The sequence below is a fragment of the Lissotriton vulgaris genome, chromosome 4_1 (genome assembly GCF_964263255.1).
Source record: "Lissotriton vulgaris chromosome 4_1, aLisVul1.2, whole genome shotgun sequence".
Lineage (NCBI taxonomy): Eukaryota > Metazoa > Chordata > Amphibia > Caudata > Salamandridae > Lissotriton > Lissotriton vulgaris.
The window spans coordinates 979785270-979803013 of record NC_141691.1 but is presented as its reverse complement, the minus strand read 5'-3'; the positions used below and the strand labels follow the sequence as shown (position 1 = coordinate 979803013).

The following is a 17744-nucleotide window of genomic DNA, read 5'->3' as shown; positions in this document are numbered from 1 at the left end:
CCAAGGCGTATTCATGTCTGATATATGGACTCTATCTTATAGTTGAAAATATAATAAACAGAATACACAAAAAAAGTTTACATAATACATTGTATCTGTAAAGAAGCCAGCCAAAGTGAAGTTTTAGGGTCACCTCAGCAAAATTCACCTAAAGGGTCCCTCATTTTACACTACACTACTTGGCATGTACCGTGCACTTTTTAAACGGGTAACTGACTTATCAATGCTGTACCTTAACAAATGACATCTAATCATTTCTCTTTGTATTTTAAGGTAATTTGTATGGACGGGGTGCCGATGATGACAAAGGGAACGTTCTGGCTTTTCTGAATGCAATTGAAGCTCTTCAGGTCAATGTACGTTTCCTTTTTTTCAATAACCCAATGAAAATGACCATCTTGTCCATACTAAGGCAATTTCTTAGCAATGCTATTGATTATCTTTGGACAGGTACTCCCCATGAATGTGAAGATCATCATTGAAGGGATGGAAGAAGTTGGTTCCAATGGTTTAGACGAACTAATTAAACAAAAAAAAGACACTTTTTTCGCTGATGTCGATTACTATGTGATTGCGGACACGCCGTGGCTCAGCAACGTACCAAGCATCACATATGGATCACGAGGAGATTGTTACTTTTTTGTGGAGGTATAGTGTACAAGAACATCTGATGCATTTTATTCCAAGAACAAGGTACAATGACATCTTCTTCGTGTATTAATGTGTAATTTATCCTTTACGCCTGTAGTGTTCCCGCATCCATCAGACCAGTTTGTTGATTTTACCAAGATATGTTTGGCATCCATTACAGTCAAATAGAACATACGGGGAAACCAAATGCAACCATGTTATACAAGCAGATGTCATCAAAAGCAGTAGGATGCTGTGACTCAAATATCATTGGTCGGGAGCACACCAAGCAATAAGTTTATGTACAGTATTAGATTTTGAAAATTCAGCCAAAGATATGACATTGTTCCAAAATCTCATAAGTTTATTAATCCAAACTAATGTTAAACAATCACAGGTGCTATTAGCGGAACAATCAAAATTGTTGGGAAAGTGAAGTTCAGGTGAATACACATGCATATTTGATATAGAGTCACTTAGGAGGCAATGGTGTAACGTAGGCATCCCCTGGCAGTGGGTCAAGACAGACTTACAATTGCTACCACCCCTGACATGTGTTTAATCAAAACTAACTTTTTCAAGGCTAACGATAAGTTGGAAGTAAGTAATGAAATTCAATTTGTGCGAACGAGTAACCAAGCAAGCATGTATAGAGGTATAAGATTGTGAGATGGCATGAAGAATGGGTAATGTTCAACGGATATAGTATGGAGTTGGAAGACCTTTAAAAACAGAACACATCCAGAAGTGCAAAAGAGTGGTAACATTCTACGACCCATTGTAGTGCACAAACGCGGTCTAATGGGCAATGGCTTGTACTTGGAAACAGGCACATCATGCTCCAATCATCTTGAAACCATTAACCCTTTAAGTGCTGCCATCGGCCAGCGGTCGTCGCGAGCACTACCTTGCCCAGTGCTGCACACGACCGTTGGCCGACGGGCCAGCATCCGTTATTCGAATGTTCAGCACTGGGCGCTGAACGTTTGACGCTCTTAAGGAGTTAAAGCTGAAGAAGACCAGGAAATGGCGTGAGCAGACCAGGAAATGGTGTGAGCAGACTAGGAAATGAGGGGAGGGCATGCATACAAAAATGTTAAGGGGAGCTTATAAAAGAGATGGAACCACCACTACTGGAAACAACAAGAGTTGCAAAAGAGCAGGATATGTGAACTTTTTTTATGAATGAGGAGGATAATGGCTGTATTGTCACCAAATACCCTCTGTGGCAGAGAATGTAATGGAGTAAATTCTAATACAGAGTTGAACCTGAAGCCAAAAGCTTACAGGAACTCATTCAGGAGTGATTCACAAAGGTTTGGTATAAACCCATTTAAAAAAAAAGTTTTAGGTCACAAAACGATCCCTGGCCCACGGAAGGCCTTCTGTGCTTGAACATGAAGTCAGGGGTCTGTGAGGGAACTGGACTCAAGTTTTATATCTGATTTAAGAGGCAACAAATGGACCATTACACAAATTAAGCGGAGTATGATAGAGAAACTATATATTTGAAAAGAAATTCAAGCAATGAGATAGCTCAGTAATCTATATGCAAAATGCCCAAGACAAAGATACTGTCAAATTAATCAAACAGTCAATCGATCAGCATTTGTATAGCGCAGCACTGCCACCCCTAGGGGTATCTGGGTGCTGTGGATGAAACGTCTCTATCAAAGAGCCTGGTCAGAAACTAGCAGAAAGAGGCAAAGTAAAGGTCAGAAATTAGCAGAGAGAGGCAAAAAAAGGGGAGAAGTGTGCAAAAAAAGGAGCAAAACGAGCAGAAATACATTCGAGTCAGTTTCTACTACCACTCCTTGTGCAATGAGTTCGTCAACAATTTTCAGTAATGCTACTACGGCGTCAGGTGGTAACTTGTATTGTCGGATTCGTGGTAGTACTACTCCTGGTTTGAGAGTAACTCGGTGTGGCGTAATGTGCATGTAACCTACATCAGTCGGACCTCGTGCCCATAAATGCTGTGGTACATTCTGGAGTCTGGGATCAAAATCTCTCAACACATAATGTCCTTTAAAATCATGTAAAAACAATCGCACTCCTTCCGGAGAACAACAAATATCAGCTCCTAGTTCTTTCAATGTCTTTATACCAAGCAAATTTTCTGGACATGACTTAGTAAGTAACAAGTCTGTGGTACGGGACAATGGACTAACTCCTAGGGAAACTGGCTTTGACACTTCGTTAACAATAGGCTTTCCTGAAAATCCCAGGGAAATATTCTGTGAGCCTGAGAGGGGTGCCCCTGGAACCTCGTCATGACTGATGGTAGTTCTGCTCGCCCCTGTGTCAATCAAAAATTTTCTGTCTTTTCCCAATACACGACTATGTACATAAGGACCTTCTTGATCCACAGGAACTTCAATAAGGGGCAAGCCAACCTCCCTCTCTAGGCTATTTCATGAGTACTGTTGATATTCTGGATAGTCTGACTGTGCGTACTGGTACATTTGTTGCGTGACTTGTTGTGTGGCAGCTATTGGTTGTGGTAGAGCTACTGTCTGTTGCGTGTTCTGTGGGGTGCTATTCTGTCTAGGAGGATGCGGTCTTTCTTTTGTCTTGCCTGTAGCTATATTGTGTTTCAGGACAGCACATTCGTTTACATAGTGACCTGGTTGCTTGCAATAATTACAGTTCCCTTTAACAGGTGGCGTGCCCTTTTTATTCCCATCAGCTGGTACTGATTGTGCAACTAGCACTTTCATTTTCGTATCTTTCATGCGTCTCTTTTCATGTTCCTGTTCCTCTCGAATTCTGTTCTGGTGATATTGTAACATTTGCAACATTTGGGAAGGGCTATTTGCTTGCCAGGTACTCTCAACCTTCAGTACTCTATTCTTGATCGGGGGTAAGGAATTTTCTACTAACTTGCTCACAAAAAGATGTGGATATGATTCACTACTTGGCTTAAGGCCACTATTAATAGAAAAACATTTCTCGAATCTGGAATAAAAATCACTAGTGTCTTCGTCTGGTTTCTGTTTACAGGCTGAAATAGCATCCCAATCTTCCTTTTTAGTAATCAATAATCTCCGCAGGACCTGTATCAAGAGTTCAGGTAGTGCTTTAGCTTTTTCCCCAAGACCAACACCAGGGAGCCGTCCTTTATCCTCTACTTCCAATTCTGTCCAATTTATCTTTTTCTCTCCCACCTCCCAGTCTTTCTCTTTAAGCTTTTCGTAAATACCAGCTGGTAACAGTACCTTCAATAATTTAATGATATCAGCGTATGTGTAATCCCCTATACGGAGAATATCCTTTAATTCGCGGTGGAACCCCCCTGGGTCCTTATCATGGCAGGGCAGCATCTTTTTCATTTCCAGTATTTCTATTTTCGTCAAGGGTGTGTAAACATATACTCGTTGAAGCTCATTGTTTTCATTTTTAACGGGATGTACCTCTCGTAGGGGGTTCTGTCTGTCTAAATGGAAACCCTTTCTGTCGTAGTGTGGGGCAGGAATCATGCACGTGGTCAGAAAAGTAAAGTACCTATGTCGTTGGTCTAGAATGACATTAATTAAATCAGTACCTAGGCCTATCCATCTATCTAGTAATATATCATCCAGTAATTTATACAAGGGACCAGGATCAGCACATTGACTCTCGTACAATGTGATCAGATGTTGAACCATGTAAATACCAGCCAACCGCTGTTCGTTCTGTGGAAGGCTCAAAAAATTCTGAGCCACTACGTCACTGTTATATATGTTAGCATTAGACACCCATTGAACGGCTGATCGTGCTAATTCCTGTTCATGTACGGTGTGGGGTCTATCGCACTCTACTCGTCTTTTCAGTGCGTTTTCGGTAGCTTGGAATAGATTTTCGAGAGAATACCTTTCTTTTATAGGAGGTCCCTTTTTTTGCTGTAGCGAGACATATGGGCCTGTCAAACGGTCGTGCTCTGCCTACATAATTTATTTTACCCACTTCCTCTGTTACGTGCTCATCATTATCTGATGCTGAATCCTCTTTCTCGTCAGACTCTTTCCTGTGTAAGTTTAGAATCTCTTTCCGTATTTTCCTGTACATGCATTCTGTCTTTCCCACTGTATCATGTTTACCGGCAGCTATGTTGTCACTCCAATCAGTCATACCTCTAGTTACTCCTTTGTCTGGCTGGTCTTGTTCCCTGATCAGACAGTTAATCAAAAAACGTAAAATTATATTCTTAACCTCTACCTTTCTTTGTTCCATGGCCTCTTCTATACTCTCGGGTCCCTCCCCCGTTCTAATGAAATCGTATATTTTGTCTAATTTTTCCTTCATGCCTGGTAATGTGATCAGATACTCTACAGCGCGTCTTAGTCGTAGTGAGTACATGAGCATTGGACCCACACCTGGTACTGGATCATATATACAATGGGAAATCGTTACATTAGGCTTATAGGGTGATGCTGTCGTTTGTGGCGTTTGTTGTAGTCCTAACTCTTGCAGTGTTCTGTTTGTTGGCGGTGTTCGTGGCGAGTTTGTGGGCCCCCCTCCCACTGCCCCTTGGCCTAAGTCGTCTTTCACGTTCACCGTGGACTGCAGTTGTGTAAGCTGATCCTGTGTTGGGGGCGGAGGGAGAAAAGGATTGTTGACGGGGGGACGGGAGCAGGGAGAACTACGTTAACATAATCCGGAGCAGGCTCCGCTAGATAGGAAGAAAGAAAAGCCTCAGCTTCTGTCTGTCTATGCCTATGTACTTTAGTCGGGATCAGTGGTGGCGGCAAATTACTAGGTACTTCTGAGGGGGTCACTTTAGCTAGTCCTTCAGCGAGGACGGGATACATGCCTTTGATGACGGCATTTCTTTCTCGATCTGCTTGTTCTGCCTTGACCCGTTCCCCCTCTTCCTTTAGTTCTTTTTCTGCTGTCTCTTTACTTCTCTCTGCTTTGTGGAATTCTTTTTCTGTTCTCCTATGCGCTTCTTTACGCCATAACTCAATGGCATCTTTCTGGGACTGTCTAGCTTTCTTTTTCCATAGTGCTTCCTCTATTTTCATGATGCATTCAGCATCCCATGTTCCTGAGGCAGGCCATCTATACTTCTCTTCTAGATCCTTCGTGTAATCTACCCATAAGTCTAAAAACAGTATGGCATCTAGCCCATGTTTCTGGTACATAAAATGACCAGGTGTGTCTCTAGGCGGGACGGGAACTGACTCTTCGAGTATCCCTTTCCTGGTCCCTATCTGACGTAATTTCGAAAACAGTGGCATGTTGGAACTTAACTTTAACGAAAACACAATATACACAAGAATAGACTGAAAACAACCATTCATGCAACAACATTAATACATTAAAACAGATACATCCTAACTAGTACATAGGAGAAGACATGGTCCTGAAAAACTGTTTACTTTATGTACTGCAAAACAGCACAACCATACCGGTCTCATAAAGAGACACGTCTTTACCGTGCCCACTGAAGGGGACACGTCTTTACCGTGTCTGTGTACCCAGACACGTCTTTACCGGGCTCAAATAAATGAACCCGTCTCTATGCGTTCCCAATAACGGTACTCACCGGGAAGCAGAACTTGAAGGCCTCGGAAACTCGATACTGCTGCTGCTACTGCTGCGGCTATTGCTGCGCATGCGCCTCGGAACAGGTGGGCCTCGGGATACCTCGGACCTTGCTCTCTCGGCTTGGGCTCTGGTTGGGATGGTCCGCAATCCTCACCGCCTCGTGTGGATGCCTGGTCGCAGTCTCCGTCTCCTCCGTGGGCCTGAGGGAGTAGGCAGGAAGTCCCGCTGTCGTGTACACTTGAAGTTCGTCACTGCTGTAGAAGGGGGCAGGGGGCTGGACCTACATCGCCGGCGCGTGGGGAAGGGGACTAGTCCCTGTTCAGGCGCCAGATTATGTGGTAAATAAAATAATTACCCTGTCGGAGTTTCTATACATTAACAAGGATCATGCATATAATGAGAGACAGAGTCCGTGGTGTCCGATTCAGAAGGGCTTTATTCAGTAACTTGAGTTAAAGGAGAATCGGGTTCCATCTCCACTAGGGATCAGGAAGGATCGTCATCTGAATCTTTATTCACAGAACACATAATATATAGTTAAAAGGTACATTAACTTGCATAGAGAAGGCGGAGCGCCCCAGGCGGAGCAAGTGAAAGAGAGAGATAAGAGCACATGGGCGTGAAAAAGGGCGTGTAAGAAGGCGTACACGTGGGTGATGAGTCATAGGTGTGTCATAGGTGGGTGGATACATGGAGGAGGTCTGCATGGTCAGCAGGAACCTTTACCCTACTTGTGCGCGCAAACTTGGTCATGACGTAGAATTGACGTGTAACTGGGGGAAGCTAGGGGGAGCTGACTTTCGTGCTAGTAGAGGAGTCTTGAATGTCAGGACGACCTGAACCTCTGGTATTATCTGATATCTTGAGCTCGGAGGATGTATTGTCTGAAGTAAAAGGTCGCTCATCACTAAATGCTAGTGTGTGCATATATTTCTTCGTGCATTGCGTGTGGGCCATGGGTCGTCTATGGAAACGAGTTCTCTAAATCACTTGAATGGAGACAGAAAGGCTAGGCCCTATCTTCTGCAGGCGGAATATGTTTACCCTTTTCATTAAGCAGGAATGTGTTTCTGTAGAGCAGAGCAGATAACTGTAGGCAAAATACTGTCTTGGCAGGCCAGGCTGGGCACCTCTCGGCTGAGCAGGAAATATGTGAGAGGTCAGGGATACATAGCTAAACTGCAGCTTTCAGAGTATCAGGAGGCATGGAGTCTGAATTCGGGTCCTGGCTCGGCTGATCCACAAAAACAAGTTCATCTCGACTTTTAAACGTGCACCATGTAAATGCATTGGTAATATAGGCCTCAGTGCAGAATTAACGTTTCTTTCATGGAGGGCCTAGTAACTGACATGCTAACATTGGACGGAAATGCAGGGGCATTATTATTACAGGCATGAGAAAGGAATTACATGGTGACATGGACATACATGTGGTGCATGTAGGGGACACACTGGCCACATAAAATTTCTATTTCCTCAATGTTGTGACAGAATATACCGTCTACCAAACTCTTTCATATTAGTATTCCTGTCAGGAGGAAAGATCCTGTATTTTGGTATGAAAGGAAAAGTACTAGAGTTAACAATCTTCCTTGGTGCTTTAAGGCTTTGATTCAATCAATGAAGATTCTGTAATGTTGTGTTGTCTTAAATTAGTCATAGTTGTTGTATGTGAAGGGGGTAATCTAGTGTTTGGAGTGCGGCAAACAGGGCTTGGTCTTGGGTTACCTGGATGCATGAATAGCATGCATCCGGAAAGGCCGAAGGCTTATAACAGAGTTGGCGCTAGAAGTTTTTCGGAGTAAGAGTTTTATTTTTTTTTTACTATGCTTTAATCAAATTAGCTCTTACCAAGAATCACTTTGTGTTGTCAACCAACCTACCTTGATCCTGAACTGTGCTCTGTGGTGGGGGGAGGGGACATGGCCTTTTTTATCTTTGTTATGTTATCGATTACACCTCTTTAAATGGAAATCTACTGCATACCTGCAGATCTTTAATCTGAAAGAAAGATATAGAGAACCAGCACTTCTCATCAGATATACAATACTTTAGGGTTTCCGGTATTTCGCAGAATTCATTGGTATGGGGATAGTACTAGCTTTTGGCGGGTGCTAAGAGACATGCCTTCCAGTGCAGCAAAGTAGCGTGACTGCAACTCAAACGTGATGTTACAATACTCGCAGCACAGTAATCTCAGTTTAAGTATAACAAGTTTAAACGATCCTTTAACCAGCTTAACACACATGTACCTAGCTCTAAAACTAGTAGATGACACGAGGGTCTGTAACAGTTTTAAACCTTTCTCTGGTATGAGAGATACATGGTGGTCAAGAAAAGAAACAATATTTTTGTGTTTATCATTCAAAAATTAAAATACTTAATTATAAGAAAGATATTAACTGCTGCCATTCAGAAGAGTGTGATAATCCAGGGAGGTTATCACTTAATTACTCAAACTAACCAAATAGTGGATACATTTGGAAATGTGAGCCTACATGCCCTGGCCTATAATGGAAGTGGTTAAACTTCCTTCAAAATCCTTCTGAACGGGTGTTAATTTCCGCTGTTCAACCCTACACTTGATCTCAAGGGCGTAGTTAACCACTCACATCAGCATACGCAGGGGTGCTACAGAAGCAGATTCTATTGTTTAATGACCCTTCTTAAATGTTATCTTGGGCTCGTAGGTCAACGTAAGTCAGAAGGAGAAAGGGTGAAAGAGAGAAAGAAAAATATTAAAATGAAAAAATAAATCTTAGAGACAAATTAAGTGAGACAGCATAAAGAAGAAAAAGTAACATGAAAATAATGAACGAAAGAAGGTAAAAGAAGCATACAGAAAGGCGAGTACAAAGTACATTGGAAATAAGAATAAAGATGAATAAAGATGAAAGAGAGGAAAAAGGCAAAAAAGAAATAGATGAAGGGTGGAAAGAGGAAATGGAAGGTACATTGAAATAAATAAGAAAAACGAAAGACGAGAAAGTAGGAAAGCAATAAATATATATTTAAATAAAGAAGAAATGTGAGACTAAAGGCTGGGTGGCTGAAAGAATAAAGAGATAAAAAAAATTAATTAATGGCAGGAATACAAAAAGGAAAGTTGCAAAGAAGGTGTGAAGGAACAACATGTGCATGATAAGAATAAAGTGGCACTGAGAAGGATGGAAAGCAGGAAAAAGGTCAGATGGAATGCGAGGAGAATAGACCGTAGAAAAGAAAGATGGCAGGAGAATGAAATATGCATAAAAACAAAGGAAAGATGATGGAAAGGAGTGAGGAAAGAAGCATAAAAGGAAAGAAAGAAAATCGAATGGATAAATGAGAGAAAAAAGTCAGTACTGGTAAATGTGTGTTTTTTGGCCAAATTCCTTTAAAATTGTCCTGTAAGATTTGTAATTTTGCACCAATTTGTACAGATTTTCCCCAAGGGTACAATTCCCATGGCACTTCATAGGAAGAGTTGGTGTCACTCATTTGACTTGCGCATGTATTACTAAATATGGGTCAAAGTGGTGAGAATTCTATTTTTCTGGCTATTCCCTTGCTTGCTTGATCTAATCATTAAGCAACAAAATTGCTGAATTTCTACCATACCTCTTTAAAACATTTCTCTTATAAATTGAATTTCTAAAGGCTGGACCATATTTTTTGTTACAAAAGATCCTCATGACACCTTTCAAGAGTTGACAATTACATTTGCAACACATCTCTGATTTTTCTTCATGTAGAGAACATTGTTAGGTATATGGTACCACAGAGTGGTTTACAGAAGTCTGGCCTACTCCGTCAATGCCCCTTGCACATTGTCTCAGTTAGTGGAAATAGTACCTTTGTGATGTGCACTGCGTTGGCACACGAACACCCAATGATGATGTTCTTCAGCGTATATAGACCATCATAGAATGGGATAGCAGTACAATGTAGGTCTCTGATATCATCCAGATAGTACGCAAGCTTCGCCACCCTTACTCTTCCCTATTGTAATGGTAACCTGCAAGACAACCCTGCGCTGCATTCCTCCCCATGGCGCGCAACCCATAAGAAGCTTTGGAAATCTCTTGATGCTTCATCATTTTAATTTGATCCTCCGTGATGTGCTATGGTTATGTGTAATATTCTGTAGCAAAGTGGAGTTTACTTATTATATACTTTGTAATGTAAATTGATGTGGCACAAGGGTGAAATCACCATCCCTAACGGAACTCATTTCGAATGAGTACACGTAATGTTGGACACAAATGGAAATTGGAAATCCAGGGACCTGGACAAGGCATTGTATATGCAGCATTGTATATGTCGCACTCATTTTAGATTCGGACTTCACATTCGGACCTCATGGTATGAGTTTTTATGTAAACCACGAAACTGTGTATTACCCTGCATTTATTTGCTATGATTTTGTTATGATCTCGTATGTAATTTATTTCATGTATCGGAGACCTTGTGTCTTTTACTTTACATTTTCTTTCTTTCTTCCTTTTCCTTTATTTCTTTTTCAATAAAAATTATTTGAATAAAAAAAGTTTAAAAAAAGACAACACTTCAGAATTCCCTCTATAGGGTTCCAAAAGACCATGGCATGACAGATGGGGGTATTCTCCATAGAAGTAGGAATTTGGAGGTAGCTGGTAATTATAAAGTAGTCTTCCTGACATCATGGGTGGAGAAAGTAATGTAGTCATTACTAAGAAAAAAACTAGTGCTGGGATTTGAAACCACCATACTAAGGAATCTGAGGCAACAACGATTCATGAATGAAGGGTATAACATAATTTGAGAAAAAATCACAAATTGATAAGAGCATAAGATACTTTAGTACTAAAAATTATCCCTGGTCCACTTAAAGAGACTCAACTTCCATAAAGTAAGGTGAGGGAATCGCAACCTTAAAGCGACACCTAGTGTTAGTGCCAAGTTACTGCATGAGAGCAGAAAAACGACCTTGCTTGATGTTTTATAATGCTCTGAGGGTAAAACGTATTAAGACTTGATGAAGATGATTTTCTCACTTTGGATAACTATATATTGTATCCATTTTCTAATTATGAAGTACATATCCTTCTTGGGAATCTGACCTCAGTTTTGCATGCTCTTAGTGACAAACAAAGGCATACAGATATATAGGCATAGAATAGGTGGGATCTGCGTGGATGCAAGTTACTTTTGGAAAGTGGCAAGACTTAAGATGAGTGGCATGAATGTTCTACCAAACTACACACACCTTAAATTCAGGTGCTGCGGTCTAAAAAAAGTCCTGAGACCAGAAATAAAAAAAAAATCACACAATATAACAGAGGTGAAGAGGAGCCTATCACATTTAAAGTCAATTTACAATAGAGTAAAAACATGTAAATACATCAATTTCTAGTGAAACTAATATTCTCGGTTATGAAATAGGAGGGAACATGCTAATTTCGTTAAACAGCAAAGAAGTATTTATTCATAGAACTGTGATTAATTAAAAGAATTGCTTACAGATAGAGAAAGGGGGGACTATATCAAACTTCTGTTCACTCTGTGTTAAACACATGAATGATCTCAAAATGGGAGATATTCACTGAATGTGGGACTAGGTGCAATACATAGCACTTCTATGCCATTGTTTTACCAGCTCTTTTCAAAATGTCTCAGGCAACATAGTGGTGCTCATATACAACTTTCTGAAAACCTGACAATCCATTGTCTAAAAATGTCTCTTCCAAATGTTCCCAATGTAAGACAAATTGAAATGGCTGGATCCTAGACCACGTTCCTTAGTGCAGTGGTTTCTACCTACATTTGAGACCAATTTGCCTCTCCGACTTGTTTAATGAGACTTTTGGGCATGTCACCAGACCAGATAGCAAATATCTTCATTTCCTTTAAAAATTGTGCGGTAGATCAATTAATAATTTCCATTTACTTTTGTCTGCTATTCTGTAGGTAAAAGGACCGCAACGAGATCTGCACTCAGGAGTCTATGGAGGATCTGTTTATGAACCAATGAGTGACTTAGTATACTTGCTAGGTAAACGCCTTTTTATTTTTTCATTTTTATTTTTAAGTACAAATGAGGTGTTTTAAGATCTTAGAACACTTTCAAACTAAGTGGTATTGTGCCTCAGTTTTACACTTTGAAACAGTGTAGTTTATACACGGCATCTTGGGTAGGATTTAAAATTAAGGGCCATTTTGCACCGCTTTTCCCCACGAGTACCTCAGACGTGTCCGTGAAAATAATGAGAAACACTAGGTCCAACACTGACCAGGTAATTAACAGTAACAGTTTTCTTTGTAAATTCGTCATTCAGGAATGGAATATTGTTTTATTTTCTTGTCATTTCTAAGAAGTACTTAAAAAGTAGTGTTTGGCTTTTCCAGTGAAATAATCAAGTAATTGTAATTTAAGTGAGGTGAGCATCCACACAGCTTATCTACCCATATTCGCAATCACTTTCTCATACATCTGCACCTCTAAACTTTAACCTAAAGGACTCAGGTGTAAGTGCACAGTTATGTGTGTGGAAAGTGCATGAAATTCTAAAATCGGGGCTAGAGCACTGAATCTTTGCAATGTGCAGGCACCCTCTCAGGCGCAAGGAAATGCATATATTGGTCCGGTGGTGTACACAGAGATACATGTGGGTCCAAGTACCATGGCAGTACTGCGCAGTATGGTTACCCCTCTTCACTGGGTTTGGAAGACATCAACTGGAAGGGAGTTCAGTGTTCATGGTCTGATCCGGAGAAAGATTCATCTAGAGTAAGCTGCTTTCCAAAGTAGTAGGTTTCCAGGCATAAATTGTAACTCTGACTTCATGTAATGGGGTAACAAGGTACAATGAATGTTCAGAGCACCCCAGGATCCAAACCACTCAAGAGTAAAGGCTTTCCTTATTCAGAGATGTTTGAGATGTTGTGAGCACTTGCATTTTTACCAATTCTTTGCTTATAATGGGCTACACAGTATTACACAAAATGATGCATACAGAAAGGCCTCTCCTTTGGTTGCAGGAAGCCACTGTCAATTCTTATTCCATTGGTCCTCTTTCTGACCCACCCATCTCTTGAAGATATGACATACACAACTGTTGTTCATTCGTTAATGATAGGTGGTTGAAATTTGGTGCCATGCAGTATTCTGTAGATTGGATGAAATTAACCCTTTATATAGTGGTCGAGTCAGAAAGGGTTATGGTCTCTAGCCACTTTGTGGCATAATTTTTAATACATTCGGCTCTTCTCAGATTAGCCCAAAACTGTGCTGTTTACAATGCAGAGGAGAGCTCTCCTACAATACCTTAGTATAAGAGCAACCGCAGGTAGTTTATTTCTTTCTTTATTTATTTATTTATTCATTTCTGTATTTCTTTCTTTCTTTCTTTCTTTCTTTCTTTCTTTTTTTATTTACTTATTGACTTATTTATTCATTGTTTTGGAGAGCACCATTCAGGCCAATTCAGTCAAATGAGCAGAGTAGAAAAAGAAAAATCTAACAGTGTTCTTAACAATACGCAATGCGACAAGCCCACTCTATAGGCAACAGTACAATAGTCAAGCCTAGACAAACCTAGACAAGCTATAAATTATTGTAACTCGAAAACAAACAGTAAAAAAAAAAAAATCTCACAAATACAGCCGTAGATTGAATCTGGGGCAAAAAAGCATGCCTAAACAGAATTAAGAAACTGTAATCACGTTACTTATAATTACATATGTCAAATATACTTCACACAACGTATAATAAATGACCACTAATGTTAGAAGACTCAGACGTATCAATGCAAATGAAGGAGTGCTGGTGTGACACTACCATCTGCTGTGAAATACCCTGTAGGGAGCTCTATGTTTCGTGTGATGAGATTATATATTGTATGGTAGTTTATATACGAACATCTTTTTAAATATTTTTGGCAGGCAGATTTTGTCTTGGTTAAAATGCTTGAACGACTTATCAGCATATGAAGAAAAATTCCTATATATTACTAAATTGGCAGTTATCTATTGCAAGTCCTGGGATACAATGCTTTACATGTAGCAGTTTTTTGCTCAACAACTTGCCAGTGTGGTCAGCGCATTAGTTCACTCATAGAAGGAAAAGTGCTCAAATTCAAAACTTTAGAGTCCATATACAATCTTTATCATTTTGCAGTAAATGAGTCACTTTGCAAAATAACTGAAAGCCAGTTGTTAGATGAAGTGACATCCGGAATCCACCGACCTTTGCATTTTAGGAATAAATATGTCTGCTAACATGCTTTATTTCAGTGTATGTAAGGCTTCATAAAACTAATGTGCCATCAATGTATGTGCCAACCAACCAGCAGTTAACTATATAGAGCCTGATTTAGAGTTCGGTGGATGGTTACTCCATCACAAACATGGCGGATCTGTACGTCTACCGTATAACAAGTCCCATCGGATTTAATTGAATTGTAATTTGGTTGTCTGGATATCCATCACGTTTGTGATGGAGTAACCCCGTCCACCAAGTCCATAATATAGAGTGATTCTTAACCTGTGGTGTGGGAACCCCTGTGGTTCTGTGAAGCCTACTCAGGTGGTCCACAACTGCTTAGAAAATGAAATATTACAAAAAATTATAGAGTGCATATAAATAAGCAAAATTTAAACTTGGATATTTTAAAAACTTCTGTAAATGTGAAGAAATTGGAAGCTAAAAATTAAGTTAGTATCAGATTGATTCACGGAAGCAGATCAAGTGCATTAAACAGTTACTGTAAAATCACATTTTCTTTTGAGGTGCCCATAGTGCCGTGCAACTTGGAACGAGGACCTTAATGTTGTGTTGAACAAATCATGTGTTGTTTAACGCTAAGCTGTCGAGAAATAGCTCTTGTAAGATATTGTGGCCTCTAAAATGTTTTGTAACCCTCCCTTGGCATGTGTTTATTTAAATTTGTGTTTTCATACCATGACTTACTGATTCTTAACAAAACCGTGAGATATTTATTTCAATTCCTTCACAGACACACTTGAAGATTCTTCGGGTCATATCCTGATTACTGGGATTTATGATGCGGTCGTTCCCCTTACAGAAGAAGAGAAGAAATTATATGCAAAGATTACGTTCAACTTAGAGGATTACAAAGCTGATGTTGGGACATCAAAACTGCTGCATGACACTAAGGTATCAATAAAAATAATGTTTCAATTGCTCTTCAATCAACGAAAAACAGTTATAATAACTTGTAAATCGGATATTTGTACGCACACAAAATGCTGCTTTGTCAGGTTCCTCCTATCCTGCCCTTGGGCAGTTCTACTTGAAGGACTTCTGCTACCCTGCCTCCATTACGGACACTGTGCCACACTACAATGTTCCTTTGCAAACTGCCCAAATTCTCTTGGAAAACAGATCCAGTCCATGTTCCATTCCAGACTTTGGTTACAAAGTATCGATGCGTTGTGCTACTTGTATGCATTGACCATGGTTGGGAGCTTGAGAGGAGTTTTCCAGTTAATCTACTTATGCTTTAAACCCATGGGTACCACCTCCAGCATGAACGTGTGTCTCTTGCATGAATTCCAGAAATGTTTTGAAACAACATCTAATCCATATCCCATCTGAAGTTTTGTTCTGTCCATGTCTTGCTTCCTGGAAACTCCATCGGGCAAAGAGCTGCAGGAAAGACAACCGCTCTCACCTGCACCATGATGGAGTTAGTTCATGCTTGTCCTGCCTTCCAATCACACTATGTGGGTGTGAGTTGGAAGGTGGGATTTAGGCTGGGTTCCACATTCAGAATTTCTGCTTCAACTGCTGTTACTGGGAGCTCCTACTTTTTTTCCAACTGCCTGAAATAGCTTTTGAATATTTGTGGGGTTGTTAGATCAATTACGTATCAAGAGAGAGAGAGGACTAGATAGCTAGTCCGTATCCCCAGGGATATTTATATGTATCAAAAAGAACTAGCTACTAATGACTTGTATATAGGGCTCTGAAATATCTTGTCAGGTGGCACCTGTTTGGTGTCTTCATGAAGTCCTCACCCACCAACCTAGTTGGTGGCATGCTTCATCATCGGGCCCACCCAGTGACACCTAATGTGTCCCGGGTGTGCTTCAACGCCTGATCACAGCGGATCAGGTATTTTACTGAGAGTGCAGTGTAGTGAAAGGTGAAGTGAGATTAAAACGGCTTGACAGGTGTCCCAATACCCGAGGGCTAATAACATTTTAATAAATGGGCCCCTATCAGCGGTTAAAAACAAGGCAAGATGGACGTTGTGGTGGCAGAATTACAACCTCCTACATCCGGTGTTGTTCGACATGTTTCAGCTAGTGCCTTCTCTTAATTCTGGCTTTCCTCAGGACCGTAAGGAGTGTTGGTGCATATTAAAAAGTTAAGTGAGTGTTGTAGGCTATGTGTCGCACTCACTAAGGTGCTCTAGGTGTTAAAGGGTGGGATTCCCTCCTCAAGCATACGCTGACGATTAGTCCGTGATGCTTCCCGGAGTGGGTCGCACTCCGGAGAGCGAGGACGGCACACAGGTATCCCGCAGGTCCTGACCGAGACTATTGGTCAACCCCTGTGCCGAACCACTCCTGGAAGCATCGCGGACTAATGGTCAGCGTATGCTTGAGGAGGGAATTCCCCCCTTTAACACCTAGAGAACCTTAGTGAGTGCAACACATAGCCTACAACACTCACTTAACTTTTTAATATGCACCAACATTCCTTACGGTCCTGAGGAAATCCAGAATTAAGAGAAGGCCCTGGCTGAAACATGTCGACCAACACCAGATGTAGGAGGTCGTAATTCTGAAACCACGACATCCATCTTGCCTTGTTTTTAACCGCTGATAGGGGCCCATTTATTAAAATTTTGTTAGCCCTCGGGTATTGGGACCCCTGTCAAGCCGTTTTAATCTCACTTCCCCTTTTACTACACTGCACTCTCAGTAAAATACCTGCTCCGCTGTAATAAGGCGTTGAAGCACACCTGGGACACATTAGGTGTCACTGGGTGGGCCCGATGATGAAGCATGCCACCAACTAGGTTGGTGGGTGAGGGCTTCATGAAGACACCAAACAGGTGCCACCTGACAAGATATTTCAGAGCCCTATATACAAGTCATTAGTAGCTAGTTGTTAGATCAATAGCATTGGGCAGCTCAACACATGGAGAATCTCATTACTCACTTTGTGGTAGATTGTGTTGTCTATCCTGTGAAGGCCAATGTCCTTTAGGCTTCATTTTTTTAATTCTGTGGCACAGAAAAGAGGCAGATAGTGGCGGCATGGAGTGGAGAGAGGGAGGAAAAGAGGCAGAGTGTAATTGCCATTGGTACTATAACAGAGATGCCTGGCATTACCAATTTGGAGTTTCAATTTGGACCTTGATGGAAATATCCTTGAAAGCTGTTGGCTGTGTGTAATACCATTTGGTGTCAGGGGACAAACTGACATGGACACTCGCAGAGTTCAGTACAAGCACAGGCATAGGAGGGTTCATTTATGCAGGGGCAAAGGCTTTCTAGAAAAGTGCTGAATAAAAACAAAAAGTACCCGAAGGCTGGGAGGAAAGAAGGACTGAAGCTGAGGATTGAAGCAGGTTCAAATAGGCAGTGAACAG

General features: G+C 40.9%; 1 protein-coding gene across 1 annotated transcript in view; it reads left to right on the top strand.

Annotated features, from left to right (window-relative positions):
• The window catches only part of LOC147722776 (cytosolic non-specific dipeptidase-like), a 207628-nt gene that overhangs the window by 114722 nt on the left and 75162 nt on the right, over positions 1–17744 (top strand). The window contains exons 5-8 of the mRNA XM_086965239.1: positions 274–356; positions 451–648; positions 12088–12172; positions 15135–15295. Of these exons, the coding sequence (XP_086821365.1) occupies positions 274–356; positions 451–648; positions 12088–12172; positions 15135–15295 (527 nt within the window). The remainder of the gene's footprint in view (positions 1–273; positions 357–450; positions 649–12087; positions 12173–15134; positions 15296–17744) is intronic.